Here is a 21,162-nt window from a genome sequence, read left to right on the forward strand (position 1 = left end):
GGAAAACAAAACAGAGCCAGCCCATAGTGATTAGTAAACAAAAACACTGTCGATGATGCATGCTTTGCCATAACGACCATTTTGCCCCCTCTCTAGTACCCATCTATTCTACAACTACATTAACTACCATGCACGCAAATAAGTAAATATTATATTAATATCACATAGCTAAATATGTACAGTATCAACCACAAATGATAAATTGCTGATTTCTTAAACGGACCTGTACTAGACTATATTTTGGTCTAATAAAAACTGGTATTCATCTTGTGCCAGCTCCAGACAGCCAGAGCACAACATATATATTATGGCTTTAAATTTGACCATTGGATTATAAATGCTTCCCTTGATGTCTACGCCACTGTAACAAAGTGACCATAAAAATACAGCAGGACTAGATACATGAATATACTGTATGAACTACATGGACAAATTGTGAAAATAGTGCATCAGTCTCGCTTGGCTCTTTAGGCAATGAAAGATCTGGATTTTCCGGCAACCCAGCACATAATAAGCTAGAACACACAAACTATAACATCCTTCAAAATACCTCCTCTAAAAGTTTCCCTTAGATCAAAAAGGTGTTTTCAAGGAAGGAAACTTGGAGTACAGTCAAAGGGATTAGCTAAGCCAACACATGCATTCAAAGCAAGGAACTTCACAACGTAGTGTATTGCGTCTTAGTCATGACATTGACAGATTCATCAAACGTGGGTCACGTTGTGTTTCTATGTGCTGTAAGTAGCAACATCGTCTCATAAATAAGCTTTATAATACATAGTCAATGTGTTTCTAGTGTAGCTGTATATTACTTGTGTTGAGTAAATTGTACATACAGCAGAGGCATAAGGTATTACACAAGGTGTGTGGGGGGGGGGGGGGCGGAGTTGTTTTCTGCCTCCCCTCCTTCACAACACACCTTAAACATAACCTATACTGCTAAACTATGATGCCATGCAATTGCAAATGCATATGTACTATATTTACTTGTGATGTTTGACAGTATTAACAAGAGTACACAGGTGGTAGACAGTATAAGGTGTGATCCTATTTGATCATAAATCAACAAATCATTCTGAGAGCCAAAGTTAGAGAAATAAGAGGATGTCAGCCTTAACAAAACTGGATCCATTAGAAAGCCAGTTTCACGATGCATTTGAATAAATAATCAATATAAAAAGATTTATATATATATATACACACACACACACTTTAGTGGTGAAAACATCTCCCAACATCTGTGGATAACAAGTAGTGAGAACATTTAATTGGAAAAGTTAACTACTGTGATAAAAAAAAAAAGCAAATGACAAAACAGGTTTAACTCCCCCTAAGAAAGTCCATGCAATACTGCTAGCTTTCACAATTTTCAAGTAAAACACACGTAATCTTTGGGAAGAAGTGAGCTGCCCTGATAAAATCCCAATTAAACCAGCAATTCGAGAGAAAACCAGGTCTAGGTAAAACCTCAAAGCAGTCAAAGTCTGCCTTACAATCAATGCTGGTCTTGCATAACACCTTGAATCACGGCTTTATAAATCAAGAACAGTTTACTGTCTTGATAGAAATGGATTCATGAGTAACATGTAGAGGTATATCATCCGTTTTTGTGTGTGTGAAGAATCATTTCAGTGAATAGGTTTTGTTTATGGGGATTGAAAACAGGTCACTTGATTCCACAAGAGATAGATGAAGAGGCTATGGCACTTCATAATCTATAATGATTGTGTACATTCCCCATGGCAACAATGGTGTCCTGACAATCACTAAGCAAGAGTTCAAACATTCACTTGGCCGAAGAAATGTAAAATTAAAAGCGCCACCTGAACAATACATCAGGCAGAAAGACACCTCTTCCGTATGTCAGAACATCATTTCCCAGCCGGCATACAGTGTTATCCGCTTAAATACATTCACTATTATGATTGTATTTCCACCTTATATCAATGTGTCTAATAAGTATGGCATACCGTCATGTTCAGTAAAACCCTATCATAGGCTCTCATCTTGTTGCAGAGATAAAGAGAATGTTCAGTGTACGCAAGAGTACAGTGATAAAAGGACAACGCTTATTGCATTTGGTAAATACAAATTTTCCAGACTTAGTTTCAATCTAGTCCTGGAAATAAAACTGGTTTATCTAGGAGTAGGTTTATTCTAGGACTGGGGAACAGGCCCTAAATGTTTTGATTGTTTCATTACAAAGCTAAGACACTTTATCTAAGGCAGAAAAATATACAAAAAAGAATAAGTCTTTTGAGATCAAAAAGGGGGATGTGTCTCTGTGGTTTAAACAACAAGCTCAGTCCAAACTATCACATCATCTAACTAAACTGCTTCCTTGCTGTTCAACATAGAAGACCTGAGGTAGTTTCAACATTCCAGTGAAACCTCTTTTGATTGGTGCGTGTTGTAGTATCCCTGGATCATTCGTCGGAGCTCTCTGGGGGCAAAGGTGCCCCCGCATGCTCCTCCTCCTCCTCCTCCCTCAGAAAGGTCACGGTTCCCTGAGAGCCCGGGGAGGACTGCTGTGCTTTGATTGGGCAGTTGGCCACCATGTGGGAGGTGCTCTGGCAGAAATGGCACTTTTTAGGCTGAGGGGGCAACTGGCATTCTTTGGCATGATGATCAGGTCCTCCACAGTTGTAGCATCTAAAACAGAACAGACACATGTATGGCTTTGTATGGCTTCCTCAGCTAATAACTAATTGAAAGTGTTAACTTCATTATAATAGATTGTGCTTGGACTGTCAGAGTGGAGCTCATATTGAAGGGCTGAACACCGGAGCAGATTACACAGGTTTAACACTAGAGGGCAGTGTGCTCTCATGTATGTGATTCCTGGGTAACATGCAGCATTTCTGACAAATAATGCTATAGGGCATCTTGTCAGAAATTGAAGTTAATGGTTATAGCAATATTTCCTTGGACAAGAGGGATGTACCACAATGGTATATCTATGTATTTGTTTACATCAATATCTTTGGATTTTCTTGCGCTTATTGTATGACTAAGGACTTCATACGATGGTTTGCCTGCCATCTTCTTGTTTAACCTAATCAACAATGCATTTTCTAAATTAGACAATGAGACAATGTAAGGATTTGGAATTTGGATAATATTTACAATCTAGTCAACACTCACTTGACCAGGAAAATTCACAGTAGTAGGTGTACCATGCAGTTATGCCAAACAATATGAAAGAATCCTGTCATTGCCCTGACAGAAGTAGAGATCAAGCCCTGAGGCACCACACAGCTAACCATGGTTTCCTTCCTTCCTTCTCCCCTTCCTTTAACCCTTAGCCTCCCAACCCCCATCCCAGGGCATTCTCTAGGGGGCAGGTTATAGTGTGTTATTGATCAGTGTGGGGACATGGGGATGGGAGAGAGGGGGTTCTTTGTTTCAATGCAGTTAAGTGACCTATGAACCCTGACTCCCACCCCACCTCACCCGCTCTCTTTCTCTGCCTTCCCCCACCTCATTTACACACCACACTCCATTGTTGCCATGGCGCTGGTCACCTCTGACCTCACTCGGGCACCTACATCTGTTATCAATTAAATGGATAGGATCCTTTTTCCCCTTCTGCAACAAACGGTTATGTTTGGGGGCTACTGAGACAATGTGTGAACACACATATAGCTGGTCTTTGATTAGTCAAGTTTTGAACAAAACAAGGATTATTGTAAAAAAAAGTAAAAATGATTACAGATGGATCAAATATTTTCCTGTTTCGTAGATTCTCCAATCCAATCTTTGTTTGGGCTTGAGAATAAGATGTAGTTGTACAGTCAAAATGAAACACTATATCTGGATCTTACAACCAAAGTATTCTGCAGTAAGCGAAGAGAGAACTCAGTGCATTGTGCAATAGAAGCCTTGAATGAGGTGGGTGGGGGTTGTGAAGTGTGAGGATCAGAATTCACATGACTTGCGCTTTCAAACTATCATATTGATCCAGGTAAACTCAATCCTACTCTGGTCAGAGAAGGATTGTATTCAACCAAATAACTAGCTCCTGGTTAATCTTCCCATCCCTTTGTCCTTGTTTCCTTTAGGAACATAATGATCTGCTGCACTTACTATACATTTGGAATAAAAGTGATGCTAAATTAACAAATGTATGCGAGATGTTCCAATTCACAAACTAGGTGGTTTAAGCAATTTCAAATGGTAAGGGGCATCCCTGTGGTCAGAGAGGATCTGATCTGACTCACCTGTCTCCTTTCGAGCGTCTTTTCTGGGCCCCTTTTGGCTTCTTCTCGCTGCCCACACACGGCGCTCCCCCCGGCCCCGTCACCCTCATGGACTCCAGGCCCTTGGAGGACGTCTTAAAGGTGAACTCTACCTCCTCACCCTCCTTCAGGCTGCGGAAGCCCTCCATGTGCAGTTTGCTCTGTGGGGGGGGGGGGGGGGGGGGTAATCCACTGTCAGGTTAGAGCTCAGCCAAGAACACATGAAGGAGGGAGCTACTGGGCATGCCTTTTTACGGTCAATTTATCACCAGATTCTTGACTTCATTCACAATTCTGCCATCTTGGCAGCTCTGGCCATTTGGACGGCCACCAACTAATCTTGTGCGTGGTAATTGTAAACAAAGGAGGTGTTACTTAATTGGAATAGCTTGCATAAATCAAACATTCAGCATGGATTTCAGATCACCAATGGAAACATCTAGCCACCCCCACTCTCTCTGGGGCTCAGCCCCCTCCAGTAAACCCAATCCTATTGACAGCACTGTTAAAACATCAATGCCTTCTCACACCCTCTCTCCCCCCCCCATTTCCAGAATTTTGTGTGTTCCTGTGTGTGTGTGTGTGTGTGTGTGTGTGCACAACACACTCCACCCCCTACCCCCCCAGCTAGTCCCAGCATTCCAAGCCCCAACCCCCTCCTCCTTACTCAGGACCACCTCCACCATGCAGCACAGAAACATTCTCTAAAATAGGTCCATCTGGTCAAGTCCCAAACTGACCATTCCTGAAAGATGCTGGGGGGGGGGGGGGGGGGGAATTAAGAGGGGGGTTGAGGGTGGGGGTGGGGTGCATTCCTGGGATAGCTAACTCAAAAAGGTGCATGAGGAAAGGTAGCAAACATGTACCACAACCTTCAGAAAGAATGACTACATTTTGAGTCACTGTAAATATATTTCATTTACATATGGCTACTTGCCAACTTTTGTCATGTACATTGAAATGTTTGACACCAAGATTTATGTGCTACACACAACCAGTCCGGAGTTACATATTTTCTTCAGGGCATTCCCACTGATCTCCCAGTTGATGTTGTTTTTCACCTCAGGGAACGCTGCCATGTTGTGGAGCAGTGGTGGCACGTGGGAGGGCTACCCTGGGTCAGTTTATGGCCCTCACATGCCGTTGGGCTTAACCCAAACACCCCACTCTCTTCAGGGGGGGTTGAAGTGATCATGGTGGGAACTGAATCTCGGGGGGTGATTGCCAACAACTTGAACATTCCTCCTGTCCCGTCAGAGGTTCCCGGAACTGTCCTCTGACCTCCTCCGCTTCACCTCCTCCTCCTTTCTCCAGGTCTATTTTATCACACACACACACACACACACTTCTTGTTCTCTTACTACTCGCTTTGTCACTCCTCTGCCTCTTTTCACTCTTCATCTTCATTCTGTAAACAGACTCGATCCCCCCCCCACACCCCTACCCACACACACTCCTCATTCACAGATTTGCTGCTCAGTAACAGACGGCAGGATTTCCTTTCTCTGGTTGACAATGACGTCCATTGTCCAGTAGGACCCTACAGCTCCTCAACCAGGAACTCACTCTGTAACATTTCCCACTTTCCAACCTGAAGACGGAGCATTTCTTGAGCCAGGGTTGTTTCAAGACAATTTACTCATTTCCCATTACCAAATTTCCAAACAGTCACAATGACTGGCACTGCAGGCAGAGGTGATCTGATGAGAATTGGGGCTGGGTGGGCACCACACAGGAGCAACCTCCCTGATGTTAGAAGGACTTTATAACAAGAAGTAGGGCTGGATGAGGTGAGGAATGAGTTGCATGTTATCCCTTACCAGATCCTTTTAACTTCCAAAGCAAGACAGCTTACTCTGGTTCTGGTTGGGGGGAGGGGGTGGCACGTGGGAGAGAAAGCGAGGGGGGATACTTCAAGTACTTAGACCTGGCAGACTTTAAGATGTGATCATCTCCAAGTAATTTTACACAAATTTTCAAACATTAAACACCACAAATTTGCTAATCTGACATAGGCCTACAACGTTCCTTCTAAATGTTTGGGACGGTTTATCTTTATCCATGTCACCTAAAACTGCAATTAGTTTGATTTGACTTGGATTTACCTTTACAATATCACAGTTTATAGTCAAGTGTGTTTTTTGATAATCATATGTTCAGGAACAAACAGTGAGTGCCAGTTTAACTCAGATGTAACCATACATAATCTGCTTCACATTAACTTCCCATCGCTCGTTTCTTAACGGTTCTCACACTTCATTAAATATTTTTTTTCTGTCTCTGTGAGTCATGTATCCTATGCTTGGCCAAATACCCAACACCTTCATCTATAGATACGGTTCAACATTATCTGGTTGGGTTTTAGAGCAAAGAGCTATTTCATCTGAACTATATTCCATTGGACCTGTTCCCCAGTGATGTTTGAGATATGTTGAAGTTACCTTAGTTGTGATTGAAGTGTGTGCCTCTTAAACTACGATCCAACATTGAAAGGAATTGGCCTACAATTTCTACAGCTACACTTTTCACAGCAAACAAATCATCATGGTGTAGGCCTACTTGGTTACATTTAAAATGTGTTTATTTATATTAGGCTTACATTACTCAGTGCATTGAATGATACAATGATTCATGGCACTGAATTTGCTTATGTTGTGTGATGGATGCAAATTCTAAATGGGACATACCATTATTGGTCATTTAAAAATGAATCATCAGTCTTTGTATAGTTCAACATAGAAATCCCTTTTATGCCTTTGACACTGGAACGCCCCACTAGACTGACTGTGTGCAGTGCCATACCTTCGATTCTGGTTTGGAATATATGTCAACCCGTCCAATCTCCAGGAGAAATAAATAGAACTGACCTGATGAACGAACACATCGACAGGCTCCTCGAGCGGTGTACCGTCTTTATTTGTCATGGATAGGAACCCGAAGCCCATTCGCACGTTGAACCATTTGCACACGCCGCTACCTCGAGAAGAGTCCACGTCTTCGTATGTGGCTGTCGCTTCCTCTTCGATCTTTGCACAGCCCCCTTTTGAAAAAATAAAATATGTCACTCTGCTTAGATCACAAGAACATTCTTAGAGTGCAAATGTAGGCTACAATAACTGAGTTAAATTGACGTTGACAGGCCCTTACTGGGTTGTTTTTCACCATCAGTGCTCTGCAGCGACATAGGGGAACCATGTATTGCGCAATGAGATAACCCGCTTGAGAGGAACAAGGAACACTAAATGTTGAAAGTAATATTTATTCATTTGAATACATTATTAAATGCTTAAAAACTTAGATAAATCTCAGTTTCAGAAATTGTTCCAACTTTTTGTGGAAAGAAAACTTGCAAAAAAGTAATTATGGCAGACTTTAAGTAACACGTAAAAATAACAATGCCAATACGAAATAAATACGCCCTACAATAAAACAAATCGCTACAACTAGAATAACATAGCCTAAATAATTTAGTATTTAAATATGTCCCCCGATAAAACCATAACATAAATAAACCCCATGTAGGCTGCATTGTAAAGGAATAGGAATTCAATTATATCAACAAAATCAAAAACAGAACTTCTACCTGTAAAATGTTGATTGGAAAGGGAGCCCATCCCGCTCCTTTCCCGTATGTTTAATTCCAAGGTTGTCTCCCTGAGAAACCCTTACTTTCTCGAATGAGGCTTTTAACAATTAAAGAAACGTGCTTCAACAGAGACAGCGTTGGAATAAAGTTGACAAGAAGGGGTTGGGATACTTCTCCCTGACAACGAGAGGTGGAAAGACTGGAAAGGAATTCGTGAAAAGAATCCCAACATTTAAAGATAATTCAAGGAAGCTCAACACGCCTTTTTTTGTCTATCGCCCAATACGTCTATTCCATTGAAGCCCCCAACATCTTCAAACACACACTGCCCCTACCTTCTGCCATGGTTTTGAGGGTCCAGTATCTCCTACTTCCAGCAAATTTAGGCGAAAAATCTTGATGTTTTAGTCAGCACTCGTGAGTGCAACATCCGTGCGATTTTGTAATCCCTCTTTTAAAAGAATCTGTTTTCCTCCTGGTTCTCGCGCATAAAACTACGACCCTGGCCCTCCTGTGTCTGATATTACCCCACCTACTCGGTCAAGTCCACGTGATTCTCAATTGCAATCTTCTTGCAGATAAATTAGACATTCCACAATGATCCGAATTCGGAGAGCGACCAATCAAGAGCTGGGACCACATAGCTCTCGCGGGGCCTGGAGCAACACCCAACCCTCAGACACGAGTCCGCGCAACCCCCACACGTTCAGCATTTAAATGGATGAGCTCTGTGAATGGAGTGATTTTCACTGGAGCCATTTGTATTAAAGCAAGGTCTTTAACTGCACAGGTCCTTGCACACCTGCAAACCTTCATGTATGAAGGTAAGAGTGCATTTTTTTAACCAACCTGTCCGCTCACAGGTTATTTAACAATTGCCTTTACTCAATAGACTAACAAACGGACTTAAAATATAATTTCTCAATTAAAAACTGTAAAGATCCTATATTTGTCTCTGCTTCAATGTCGTTGGGACATTTGCAATCAACATTGGCATTTCGTTTGAAACAATTTTGACGTTTCAAAACATGCTTTATAAATCACCATTATGCGTGGGGGGAAATTAACAAATGGCCTAAATTTATAACATTTTAAGGATAAAACCATCTTTCACACAGCCCTGTTAGACACATTTATTTGGTTAGCCTAAGTATTTATGTGCTTCAGTGTATTGGTGTGAAACGCCATTTGATTGATAGTTTCCACACACAAATCGCTGATTAAACAGAAAACGAATGTGAAGCCTGTGTAGCCTTTCTAGGCGAAGGTGAGTGAAATTAGGCTACAGGACAGCAATAGCAGCGGTCACATCTGATCCCAATTTGATGTGAAACTACTCTAAACTGCTAAGCCTAATGACCTTTACACTTATTTTATATCCTATCAGACTGTGACGATATAAAGTTGCATTGATAATGATAAATAGGATTATCCAACGAATTTAGCCCTCCTATCAACACAAAGGGCCACCAGTCCGCAGATACACAAATAAAACCCGTATGAACGTGTCAGAAAAGGTACATGTTGTTGTCTAAGTAAAACAATTTATTTTGATGTTACTCTTTAGTTCTTTTGAAGGCCTCCGAAATGCAACAGTTATGGAATTGTTTGCGTTTGAAGATTGAAATGATTAAAACTGCACACCAGAAATAAACATAAAATGTCAAGTCTAATCAACTGCTATGATTCCTATCAGGAAGTTGGCCTTTACGCTACAGCTGGCATCCATCCCTCCATTCAAGCATGCAAGAAGTCTTCCGTTCTCGAAGTTAATTAAATGCGTTAATGATTTATTGAGATAGTTGTCTCATTAGTTATATGAATGTATATAATAAGGCGTGTCTGGAAATGCATACAAAATGTGTTTCAAACGCACACCTGTTGCAGTGTAACAATGGTGTGCTTCAATAGTGGTCTGTAGTCATTAATGACTCATCTTTAATGACCGGGGATCCTATCACAGTTGGACATCCAATACCATGAATGGAACTGAGAGGAAGACATTTTCATTGGGCAGCTGGTGACTAATGCTGATTGCTCATTCACTAACCTGCCTTTCTCATTAAACCTGATACGTGTTTTACGAACACAATGCTTCACACGTGACATATGAGATTCAGTTTTAGAATAGGATTATGCACTGAAAAAATACATGTTCAACTAATGTATTGTGTGTTATGTATGCGACTCAAATGCAAATTATAGATTGATGGATAAATGGACATATTGAATTCTCATCAAATTAATTGAGTTTCAAATTCAAATTATAAAAAAATTATGTTGCTCCAATCCTATCTTTCTTATCCTCCAACATGTCTTATGTTTCCCTCTCCTTTTTTTTTTACTACTTAACTGTTGTCTCCTAACCCTACCCACCATCTCCTCTACTCCGTCTCCTCCTTTCCTTTCTTCTCTGCTCTCCTTTCATCTTCCTTTTGTTGTGCCCTAACTCTTCCTCTCCTCCCTTACCCTTCTCTCAACTCTTCTTTCCTCTTTTCTTATTTTTTCTCCTTTTCTACTCTATTCTGCTCTCCTCTCCCCCTTCTCTTCCCTCCTCCTTTCTCCTCTTTTGCGCTCCTATCTTATCCCTCTCATCTTCTCAAATCTTTCCCTCTTCTTCCTTGCCCCCCCCTTCTCTGCTTCCCTCTTTCTCTCTTCCCCTTTCTCTCAACTCCTCCCCTCTTCTCCTCTCCCTCTTCTTCTCTTGTCTTTTCACTTCTGCTCTCCAACCGGCTGCTGGGTGCCTCCCTGTCACTATGGAGATGAAGGGGCTTCTGTCCATCATCGAACAAAGAGGGCAGCGTTTAAGGTGACCCGTGTCACACAGAGGGACCTGGTAACAATGCCCCGGCACGTGCTCCCTCAGTCACCCCCACCCAACTGCCACACACAACCACGCACAGAGGAAGTTATGTCACAGTAATTAAGAGACAGGAGATATATTTTACTGACTGCTTTCTAACTGTTTTTCCTTGATTGCACTTGCAATTTTTTTTTACAAAGAGTATTTACTTTAACAGTTAATGCGCAGCTCCAAACTGAAACACAACCTCTCAAATAATAAAAAGAGATGTTACACTGTGTTGTATTTTTTACCACAAATTACATAATTTTACCAATGTTTACTACATTAGAATGAATGTCACTCAAGAGCAGGAATTAATTGAATAAGGCTTTTTCCTACACAGTACCCTTTTCCTTTTGTTGTTGAAATATGTATTCTACTGTGCATTGTATATATATCTTGTCAAACTAAGCAAACACAAGCAATGAAAAAAACCTTACAGCATTGCAGTAAGTAAAATATAAAACCTTGCATAGTGAGAGTGAGAGAGAGTGAGAGAGTGAGAGTGAGAGTGAGAGTGAGAGTGAGAGTGAGAGTGAGAGTGAGAGTGAGAGAGAGAGAGAGAGAGAGAGAGAGAGAGAGAGAGAGAGAGAGAGAGAGAGAGAGAGAGAGAGAGAGAGAGAGAGAGAGAGAGAGAGAGAGAGAGAGAGAGAGAGAGAGAGAGAGAGAGAGAGAGAGAGAGAGAGAGAGAGAGTGTGAGTGTGAGTGAGTGTGTGAGAGAGAGAGAGAGAGAGAGATTAGTTTGCTCTTTTTTCATCCTACAAAAAGCTGATTTGGATATTCTAAGGAGGCAGGCCACAGGAGAAATATCCCAATGGACCTATACTGGAGAATCTGTCAAATCACCTTTCACCTCATGCCCCATGAGACAAACACATCCATAAGTCAAATCAATATCTGATCCAAACACACTTCCATTCTGTAACTGCAATGTCTCTTGCAACAAGCCTCTAGGTAGGACAGCTTGCCTTTCTCATCTTAACAACCCAAACAGTCCACAAAAAAAAACAATAATACTCCTTTAGGAAACAAAATCGGCTACTTGCCAAGCATTAAGTATAGCTCTAAAACTTTTGATTGAATGCATAAAAAATAAATAATGCAATACCAGTTTTTGCTGTTGTTCATGGGGATTTGATTAACAAAATGAGGGTCCACCAAACTATCTGCTGAGCAGAAACCTAATACATCAAACAGTTGACGTTGTCACAGCTCATTTTCCAGATTATCTGTCAACATAGAGATTGAGCAGCATAGATACTGGAAACTTTCGACTAGTAGACCTAGTGTTTTCACCAGCTCTGTATTAAGACCGGTGAACACCAACAGCTGTAAGAAAACCGTTAAAGCCATTTCAGCACCTTGGACAGTTCTGAACGCTAAAGAGTATCAACACTGTGTGTTAGAAATGTCCTATTTTTTTGTTCTCAGACAAGTATGGAGCCTTTACCGGGAATCTGATCTAAAGAAATACGATAAATATGTTAAAAGATTGTGAGGGTTCATTAGAGAACAGTAAGACAATTAATTGCCACTGTTTATATTTAAAATGATCCATAGTTCGTTATCGTTTTTCGATAATGCAAAAGCACACGTCCAAATATGGAGATGCTTTCCATGTGACCCAACGCTTGAGCTTGTAACGGCTTTAACCCCCGGCTTGAACTCGTTTTTGTAGTCAATCACACCCTCTGGTGGTTAAGGATGGACATTGGAATTAGTGAGAGATACCATTTGTCCGTAGCCCTTCCCAGTTCCCAGTAAACATTGAAGAATAATCACTATTATTTGCTTTCAATAGATTTTGAAGTTTTAAGCCACGAATCTTTAAATGTTCTCCACTATAACAGCTATATAGGTTACTTCCAGTAGATGTCGCTGTAATTCTATTGTTGATGAAGCGTTATATCAAATCCTTTTTTTTTTCTTTAGATAAGTATGTAGGCCTAGTGCTTTGACACGTTGATACATTGTTAAGACTACCTACTATAGCCTACGTTAACATATTAGTGAAGGAACAAATTGTTCAGCTCAGAGCTGTTTCACTGTCTTTATTTAACATCAGACGGTGCTCCTTTGGAAATCAATTCTATTTCACAAATGGGACAGATTTAACATCACACAGCCCTACATACATCCAAAATATTAGTAGGCTAGGACTTGGCGTGTTGTGCCCTATTATTCCTCACAGTGCCCACGGCTGTACTGTATAATCCCAGTGTGAGTGGGCTTTCTATTGCAAAAGCAGAACTGTGGGTGGTGGCACTGCTTCGTTTTACTGTAACGTGAACCTCAACGCTTGTCATATTCTGGCGGCGAGGACCTGAGCCCACATCGCTTCCTTGAAATATGCTTTAATCGTGATAGCATGCTTCAGTCAACTCACTCATAGACCTAAATGCGTTTTGCTCACTGATGATTTGTCAAGGCGACAGTGTTCTATCGTTCTACTAAATGTAAACAGTCTCACTGTTTCAGGTTATGTGTTTGTTTCAGGTTACTAAGCAGTGCCTAACTAATAATAGCCTACGTGCCTTTTCTAAATTAGACAAACTATTAAACGTTGATATTTTTGCCCAATTGGTAGGCCAATTGGTCAGTTATTAATAACCAACTCTAGAAAGTGCATTTCCTGTAAAGAAATATAGAAAGGCATTTCCCCTGGATATTAAGGCAGGCGTGACTAGCCTTGGAGTGTAAACAAAGGCAAGCATCATTTGTTTTCCACACGCGCTCTACTCCTTTTAGCTCTACTTGGGGTTAATCCCACCCACTTTAGCTCGCCCCCGCATCGCACATCTAACGGCAAGGGTAGCTTGCTCTATGTGGCGACAAAACCATCAATATAACGTGGTCTGCGTAAAAGTAGTACCGCCTGCCTAAAATGGAATAGAAATCAGTCACTAACGTACATCAACCAACGTTATCAGCCGGTTATGCCTTGGCCAACTGGAGGTTTAATGCATTTTAGAATTGGCTCGCGAAAGATAAGACTGAAATACACAACCGAGCACCAATAAGAGGGACACGAAGAATGGATGCCAGACGCAGCAGTCAGACAGAGCCAGAGGATGATAAAGGTAGGCTACCCCGCTGCTGAACTGGAAATGGAAACTAACATAATTGTATAAATGACGAAAACCATAGGCACATACATTAGTGTGCTTTCAAGAACACAGAATATTTATTTTCGAAGGCTAGCGCTTTAACGACGCCGCTTAGTTCTCGCTCTCTCCATCGCAGTGGAATTCAGCGGTTTAATGGTCGAGAAACAGAAAACAACGTGACAACTATGCTCCGAAATGGAAAAACTAATTGAGGACGGGCGTCTTTATTGCCATGCAGAATGTGTGAGCAATAATAAAACATAGGCAGTGTAGTAGGGAAATTATATTTTTTCGCTAGGGTCTAGCTCTTCCTGTTTGGAGTGACATGGCTCCACTCCATTTGAAATAGACGTCGAAATCGAGCCACGAACGCTGTCACTCTTAACTCTTCGTATGAACCCACAAACCATCACACTGGCATAACGTACAGTTATGTCATGTTACCTTTGACTGTTGTTCGACGACCATACGAGACTGACATGCAAGGGGAATAGGCTAGCCTAGTTTGAGTAAAATTACAACAACAAAAAAGGTTCGACTGTCCATTCGGCTACCCGACGTTGCGGCGTTCTACTTTTCCAGGACCATAGACAGCGACAATGACACGGTTGCGCAAGAAAGCTTTTATAGCACTTTTCCTATTTACGTTGTTTATTTTTGGGACTATGATGGGCCTAAGAACGCTGAAGCCAAGTGATGGATTCTCAGACCTTGCTCCGGGGATGGAATTTGGAGGAGAGGGATCTGATAGGAGGCGACCGGTCCCGAACGGCGTGGTAGTGTCGCCCGGCCAGTCCCACTTGAGTGACACCAAAGTGGTTTTCACAAAATCGGACCGTGATTACAGCATATTCTACGATGTGCACATATTCTATTACCTGTGGTATGGCACACCACAGATGGACAGCAAATACATTCACTGGGACCACGTTCTGGTGCCGCACTGGGACCCGAAGATTGCTGCCAGCCACGCACAGGGAAGACACACACCTCCTGAAGACATCGCCTCTAGTTATTACCCCGATCTGGGTCCATACAGCTCCAGGGACCCACGCGTGTTGGAGTCGCACATGGCGCAGATTGAAGCAGCGGCAGCAGGTATTGCACTGATAACAACGCAACAGTCTTGCCCACAAATCTATGGTATCATCTACCATAATATTTTTCTTTTGTGGTGCATTCACTAGTTACACAATATATGTCCCTCAGAATTGGATTATATGATCGTATATGATATAACTCCATGCTTTTCTGTGAACCCCTTCTGTGGTTGTAGGCGTGCTGGTCTTGTCTTGGTACCCGCCGGGAGTGGCAGACAATCACGGGGAGCCAACTGAGGATCTGGTGCCCGCTGTCATGGACGCTGCCCATAGGCACAGCATCAAGGTAACTGGTGAGAGAACCGGTATGTTTTTCCTTTCTGCCGCTTTACTGAATGAATGGCTGGCAGTGGTAGTTGCTTTGATGTTGTAGCTGCAGTTAACATGCACCCACACATCTACTGTGGCCTTAGTTAGTGATTGATAATTGATACATTTGTAAACAGCAATCCAGTAATAAAGGATGGCCTTTGTAACAAAATGATCAAACTTGTTTTTAGATTTTCAAAAATAGTATGCATGTTGCTGAAGCTGAAAGTGTGGGTGACACTGTGAGTGTTATTGTCTGTCCAGTTTCCAAGGTGTCCAAGGTATTTATGGAAAACAAGAAATGCATTTGCTGTCAAATTTGACATTTTAACCCCTTTTCTCCATCCACTTTGCACGTTATAGATATAAACGCATTTCTCCAGCTATTGTTCCAGTGGACTGTGTCTGTTGAGAACTATAGAACTGTTTAAGGTTTTCTAAGGAACACAAACACGTTAATGGTATTGCATTGGCTTGAAACCGATTTCACTTCTTCTATCACAGACAAAATAGAACAAGAAGGTCAGATACATCAAAAGCCAACAACATGCTGAAGGAGCCTTTTACAGGATAGTGCAAGGCAGGCTCAAACCCAGGAAGCAGATTAAGCACAATAAAGCAAAAAAAGTGCGTTCTTCCACTTTCATTCCATCCCTTCCATGATTGGTTTACGATCAGAGAAAACTAGCGCAGGCATTTCTATTCAACAGAGAATGATCAGAAATAGGTCTCAGCAAAGCTTACACAACTGCTGCCAGGGTTGACCCAGGGGCAAATGCCTAAATGTTCCAACCAGTGGTTTAGAACTGCCACACTGAAAATAAAGGTTTAGGTGTTTGGGGTTTGTGTGCATTTGCTTTTGTGTGTGATGAGTTTACTTGTGTAGTGTGTTTTTTCTATGTGTGTGTGTGTGTGGTGTGGATGCAGTCTTCAGGATGTTATCAGGATGACACTCCTCTGAGACAGCAAAGGAAGGTTCCGTAGACGCATCATCATTATAGAAAGCTCCCAGCGAAGAAAGACAAGCTTCATTTCACGTAGATTGTGATGTGTAGTTTGTGTCACATTGAAAAACCTACATGTTTCAGGAAGGTGTTTGTTCCCAGCAGGTGCATATGTGTGCATCACAGCTTGAGAGATGAGCATTATTGCATCTGTGACAAAACAACAGCAACATTTTATGCAAGTTATTCAAGCAACGCTCCATAAATATTTTGGACCTTTTTGTAAATACAATAGTCACTCTTTGACTTATTGTACACAATTCCAATTTTAATTTATAAACTAGACAACAGGTAATACACACCCAAAAACTAAAGTCCCTTTTTCTTCATAAAAGCATGAGAATAAAATATTCAGACAGGAACATCTCAGTCAACATCCCACAGTTTGTAGGTGGCTAAACATAAGGGCCTCAAGACTAATGTAAGAGTCTTCCACCATCAAACACGGTCCATGTGAACAGTCTGTCCGTCCGGCAGTCCGTCCGGCAGTCCGTCCGGCAGGCCGTCTGCCCCCCCAACCCCCCCCCCCCCGGGTGTACTCAGCCGTAGAAAGGGACAGATTGAACAGTATTTCACCTCCACGCCCTCACATGATATTAAACCAGACGAAGCAACTGACAGCCTGAGAGCACCCCTCCCCATGCCCCCCGCACCAAACACTGCCGGGTTGCCATGGAAACTGTTTATGAAGACCTTGGAGCCTCTTTTCAGAGAGGAAAGAGAGAGAGTGGGTGTTAGTGGGCTCGCTGCAGTGGCATTCTCTCTCTCTCTCTCTCTCTCTCTCTCTCTCTCTCTCTCTCTCTCTCTCTCTCTCTCTCTCTCTCACACACACACACATTTTCTTTCTAGCTCTTCCCCTCTCCCTCTCTCTCTCCCCACACCACGTTCATGGTTCGACAGCTCTGTCAGCGGTGTGCTGTTGTCGCTGAGCTTAAACTGATTTTTTGTGGCCCGAGCAGACAGCCTTGGCAATGTTCCGTGGGTGGGAAAGGGCATCCATCACCCAACCCTTAGCCCTGCCACTGTTATATCAATGCCTTATGTCTGAAATGTCTAGAAGCTTGTGGATCCTTAGAAGCAGTCAGGGACTTGTCTGTCAAGGGGCAGAGTCACTCAAAATAAGTGAAAGACCTTCAATAATGCCTTTGAAATTATGATTTTTTGCCCGCAGTTGAAGTGCATTGCAGGGGAATGACATTTAGAATCGGATGAAATCGAGGCCCTTCTCGATGGATAGATTCACATGGGACTTGATGGCCCCTCTGCAAGCCCACTTTCCTCAGAAGATGGTCCCATCATATTGCTATTCTTTAATGTGAGCCCCTGTCTCCTTCCATCTTCAGTCAGGCCTATCCAGGACCCAGTGTTACTCAATTCAGTTTGATGACTTACTTCCTGGTTTCCAAGATTACTGATGGGATTCTATTCTTAGATTGGTTCTCTGATCTCTTTTTTCCTGGGTTCGGTCTCTGTGACACGTTCAGTCTCTCAGGATCAATACACCGTTTTCGATTTGTTCCTCGAAATAACAGTTGTTCTTCAAGGACACTGGAGTGTGTGGCATTTGAGACACCCCTATAGGCTTCCATGCTTTCTTTGAAGAGCTGATCCTTCTAATATCATGTGAAGGAGATGGTGTTGCTGACCAATCTGGATCATCCCAACACTGCAAATTAAATTCTGCTTGTGCTTGACCAGGATATCCTGTTTAAGGAAATGCGAGAATGCGAGAGTCAAATGCATTCTCCAGTCATTTTCTAGACAATATGTAATCATGTGGATGTGCTTTGATGAGAGTGTCCCCAGCTAATAGAACACATGTTGTGTTCTATTCTCACAGGTGGCGTTTCACATGCAACCTTACAAAGGACGGACCGACCAGAGCATGCATGACAACATCAAATACATCATTGACAGGTATGTTGTTCTCCCTCTCGCCTCACCTCCTTACATTTACATTTAGTCATTTAGCAGACGCTCTTATCCAGAGCGACTTACAGTAGGTATAGGGACATTCCCCCCGAGGCAAGTAGGGTGAAGTGCCTTGCCTAAGGACACAACATTTGGCATAGCCGGGAATCGATCTAGCAACCTTCCGATTACTAGCCCGGTTCCCTCACCGCTCAGCCATCTGACTCCCACTCCTTATCGCGCCTCCAACTTTTCATGTTCCTCCCTCTCTTCTGATAGTGCATTTTGTTCTGTCCTCCTCTTTTCCCTCAATCTCTCTGTCTTTTTCTGCTCTTTCTCCATCAAATTTTTCTCTCTCTTTAAACCTCTCCCTCTCTCGCTCCCCCTCTTTCCCATTCACTCATGCAATTTAAGACTTTCTTTTCATCCACCAGCCGAAGTGCAGGGCTCTGATTTCCATATCAATTACCGCCAGTTGAAATGTGATCGCACTTAAGGGCAGAAGGAGGTGAAGGAGAAGGAACAGGTGGTTAAATATAGATATCTGTTCCATGATCTCTCTCTAATCACTCTGCAGGTAGTCTACCCCATACCTAGCTACACTTTGACCTTGATTGTATATAAGTACTCAGCAGGAGCGACAGGATATTTTGGAAGTTGAATGTACTTCAAACATTGGCTCTGAAGCAGGCTCCAAGCACAGAAAGACAAATAGTCAATGTTCTAGTCAATGAGCCGTTCTATGGCAATCTGTCAAAACAATGACCCGACACTGAATTATCCCTAGTATTTGCCTGCTTAAGGATGATGGGTGGTGAATGTGTCACAGCCAAGCTCTGTGAGAACTGATGGTCGTGATGGAAGCCTTGCGTACCTCGAGTTTGCTCAGCTAGATATTCCTGCCAGCCAAGCAAAGACCCACTGAGCTGACCATCTGCCATCAAACGAGGGCAGAAATACGGGAAAAAGGGAGAGAGAGAAAAATGGTGCGAGACAGGGAGCGTGATAGAGAGCATTTAGAAACATATATCTACCCCATGTTCTCATCCCAAGCTTCCGCTTAAGAATAATAGCACCATTTTGCATGAAAGCATTCACTGTGAGCTGGCACGCGGCCAGTTTCAGAGAGGGCGAGTCGGCAGAAATGCAACCGCTCAGCAAATGTGGGAATCTGAATCCTCGACTGAAAACACTATCCTCTCTCACAGGTACGGGAAACACGGCGCCTTCTACCGGTTCAAGTCCAGCACCGGGCAGATTCTGCCCCTCTTCTACATCTACGACTCCTACCTGACCCCTCCCGAGACTTGGGCGGAGCTTCTGACCTCCTCGGGCTCCCACACCCTGCGGGGCACGCCCTATGACGGCGTCTTCATCGCCCTCATTGTGGAGGAGCGCCACAAACACGACATCCTGGCCAGCGGTTTTGACGGCATGTACACTTATTTCGCGTCCAACGGCTTCTCCTTTGGCTCCTCCCACCAGAACTGGAAGGCCATCAAAGCGTTCTGCGATGGCAACAACCTGCTGTTTGTCCCCAGCGTGGGACCCGGGTATGTGGACACGGCAGTGCGGCCCTGGAACAACCACAACACACGGAACCGTGTCAACGGTCGCTATTACGAGACCGCCCTGCAGGCAGCTCTGTCCGTGCGCCCGGAGATCGTCACCATAACCTCCTTCAATGAATGGCACGAGGGGACGCAGATCGAGAAGGCAGTGCCGAAGAAGACACTGACGAGGCTTTATCTGGACTACCAGCCCCATCGCCCAGACCTGTACCTTGAGCTTACTCGCCGGTGGGCCGAGCACTTTAACAAGGAAAAGGACAAGTGGCTCATGTAGGCTCGGGAACGGTGTTCTGGATAGCCGGACTTCTTCAGTATGTGGAGACTGACTGTGGTTTTTAAACCCGCCATTTTTCTTGTTCCACATACTCTATGTTCCGTCTAACCTTTGTTCCTCTCAGTACCAATTTGAAGCATTCCAAGCGAGGAGGAGTGGATGGGTGGCGGGCTGGGTCAAGGGAGTGCTTTCTCAAAGCTTTCTCAAGGCTTTCTCATGACAAACTCTGAACATTAGAATGTGGATAATCCGTTTATTTTGAAGAGTATTAGTCACATTTTTGTTTTTAGTTTTGACGAGTCATGCTGGGAGAATAGGGAGGGAGGAACCATCCTCAGCTGCTTGAAGCTGCTTGAGGTGTGGGACTGTGAGGAAGGAGTCTGCCTCACCATGTAACTTAGCTCTTCTGTTGCTGTACTGTTTCCTATCTCCTATTTTTTCTGTATTTCTTTCAGATAATGACAAATAAAGATACCGTGTTCAGTCATGTTTGAGGCTATGTTCCGAAGAATGTTCCGCTGTAGATGCAAGGTAAACTGGCCACCCAAGCTGACAGAGAGTGATGCTTTCAGAAATGCTTTCACATGAAAATTTAAGTCATTCATCTGGACCGCAGTTATTCATCTCAATCTAGGAGAAATACTTTTGGAAAAACGCAGGGCGCATCAGAGCTGTGACAGCAGTTCTAAGACTAAGAGCTATCTGCAGGTCTCCACACAGAGAAACACTATCACTCAATGTGGGCTCACAGACCCTAGCAACGCTACTTGACAAATATCAGCATGACAAACAGCGGGCATTCTCTCCAACCTCGTGCCTATACTGAATCAATTCTGTGGGTCAATAAGAAACGGTTGGGCCAAGTCTGACCCCAAATGCTTTTCTGTGACGACTGCTATCACAGTCGTCACTGATTTTGCTCAGGCAAATCAGCCTTTAGCAACATAAAGCACAGACACATTGTTAATCCCTGGCTTCACAGAGCTCTTGGGACTGGAGGCCCTGGCCTCCTAATCATGATAGCTGATCTTCGGTCTCAGGTGACAGACTCGCTCTCACCTCAGGGACATTCTGCGGCTGTAGGCATTGCACTGTGGGAGTACAGCCATGGTTATAAGATGCAACAGATGAGAGGGTGAGAGACCAAAAAGTTGTTGTTTCTCAGAAAGCCTTTACATGCTTGATTCCAGACTCACGCTGTGTCATTCTGTTGGGCA

The 21,162-nt window shown here is 43.1% G+C and overlaps 2 protein-coding genes across 5 annotated transcripts; one reads left to right on the top strand and one right to left on the bottom strand.

Annotated features, from left to right (window-relative positions):
- Positions 1-211: 211 nt before the first annotated feature.
- On the bottom strand, positions 212-8,297 carry lin28ab (lin-28 homolog Ab). 2 transcript variants are annotated; one of them, XM_084695540.1, is made up of 4 exons: positions 8,160-8,297; positions 7,106-7,278; positions 4,221-4,399; positions 212-2,652 (listed from the first exon to the last, which is right to left on the bottom strand). In XM_084695540.1, exons 1-4 carry the CDS (start codon positions 8,167-8,169, stop codon positions 2,427-2,429), a joined length of 588 nt encoding a protein of 195 aa, XP_084551666.1. In that variant the 5' UTR covers positions 8,170-8,297; the 3' UTR covers positions 212-2,426. The 2 variants fall into 2 exon arrangements, with proteins under 2 accessions (XP_084551666.1, XP_084551665.1); XM_084695539.1 differs by lacking the exon at positions 8,160-8,297 and adding an exon at positions 7,386-7,453.
- Positions 8,298-13,064: 4,767 nt separating this feature from the next.
- On the top strand, positions 13,065-20,418 carry maneal (mannosidase endo-alpha like). Of its 3 annotated transcripts, none has more exons than XM_084695535.1 (5): positions 13,066-13,749; positions 14,456-14,874; positions 15,053-15,162; positions 18,030-18,106; positions 19,309-20,418. In XM_084695535.1, exons 2-5 carry the CDS (start codon positions 14,499-14,501, stop codon positions 19,943-19,945), a joined length of 1,200 nt encoding a protein of 399 aa, XP_084551661.1. In that variant the 5' UTR covers positions 13,066-13,749; positions 14,456-14,498; the 3' UTR covers positions 19,946-20,418. The 3 variants fall into 3 exon arrangements, with proteins under 3 accessions (XP_084551660.1, XP_084551661.1, XP_084551662.1); XM_084695536.1 differs by having other exon boundaries at positions 14,676-14,874; XM_084695534.1 differs by having other exon boundaries at positions 13,065-14,874.
- Positions 20,419-21,162: the final 744 nt, after the last annotated feature.

Source organism: Hypomesus nipponensis, chromosome 4 (genome assembly GCF_054491055.1).
Source record: "Hypomesus nipponensis isolate SF chromosome 4, ASM5449105v1, whole genome shotgun sequence".
NCBI lineage: Eukaryota > Metazoa > Chordata > Actinopteri > Osmeriformes > Osmeridae > Hypomesus > Hypomesus nipponensis.

Excerpts from the sequence above, each read along its gene's own strand:
- lin28ab (XM_084695539.1), bottom strand. The coding sequence starts at position 7,422 with ATGTCGCTGCAGAGCACTGATGGTGAAAAACAACCCA. Across the intron at positions 7,279-7,385 it reads TGATGGTGAAAAACAACCCA|GGGGCTGTGCAAAGATCGAA; the intron begins GTAAGGGCCTGT and ends TTTTTTCAAAAG. Across the intron at positions 4,400-7,105 it reads TCGATGTGTTCGTTCATCAG|AGCAAACTGCACATGGAGGG; the intron begins GTCAGTTCTATT and ends CCCCCCCCACAG.
- maneal (XM_084695534.1), top strand. The coding sequence starts at position 14,376 with ATGACACGGTTGCGCAAGAAAGCTTTTATAGCACTTTTCCTATTTACG. Across the intron at positions 14,875-15,052 it reads GATTGAAGCAGCGGCAGCAG|GCGTGCTGGTCTTGTCTTGG; the intron begins GTATTGCACTGA and ends CTGTGGTTGTAG. Across the intron at positions 18,107-19,308 it reads ATCAAATACATCATTGACAG|GTACGGGAAACACGGCGCCT; the intron begins GTATGTTGTTCT and ends CCTCTCTCACAG.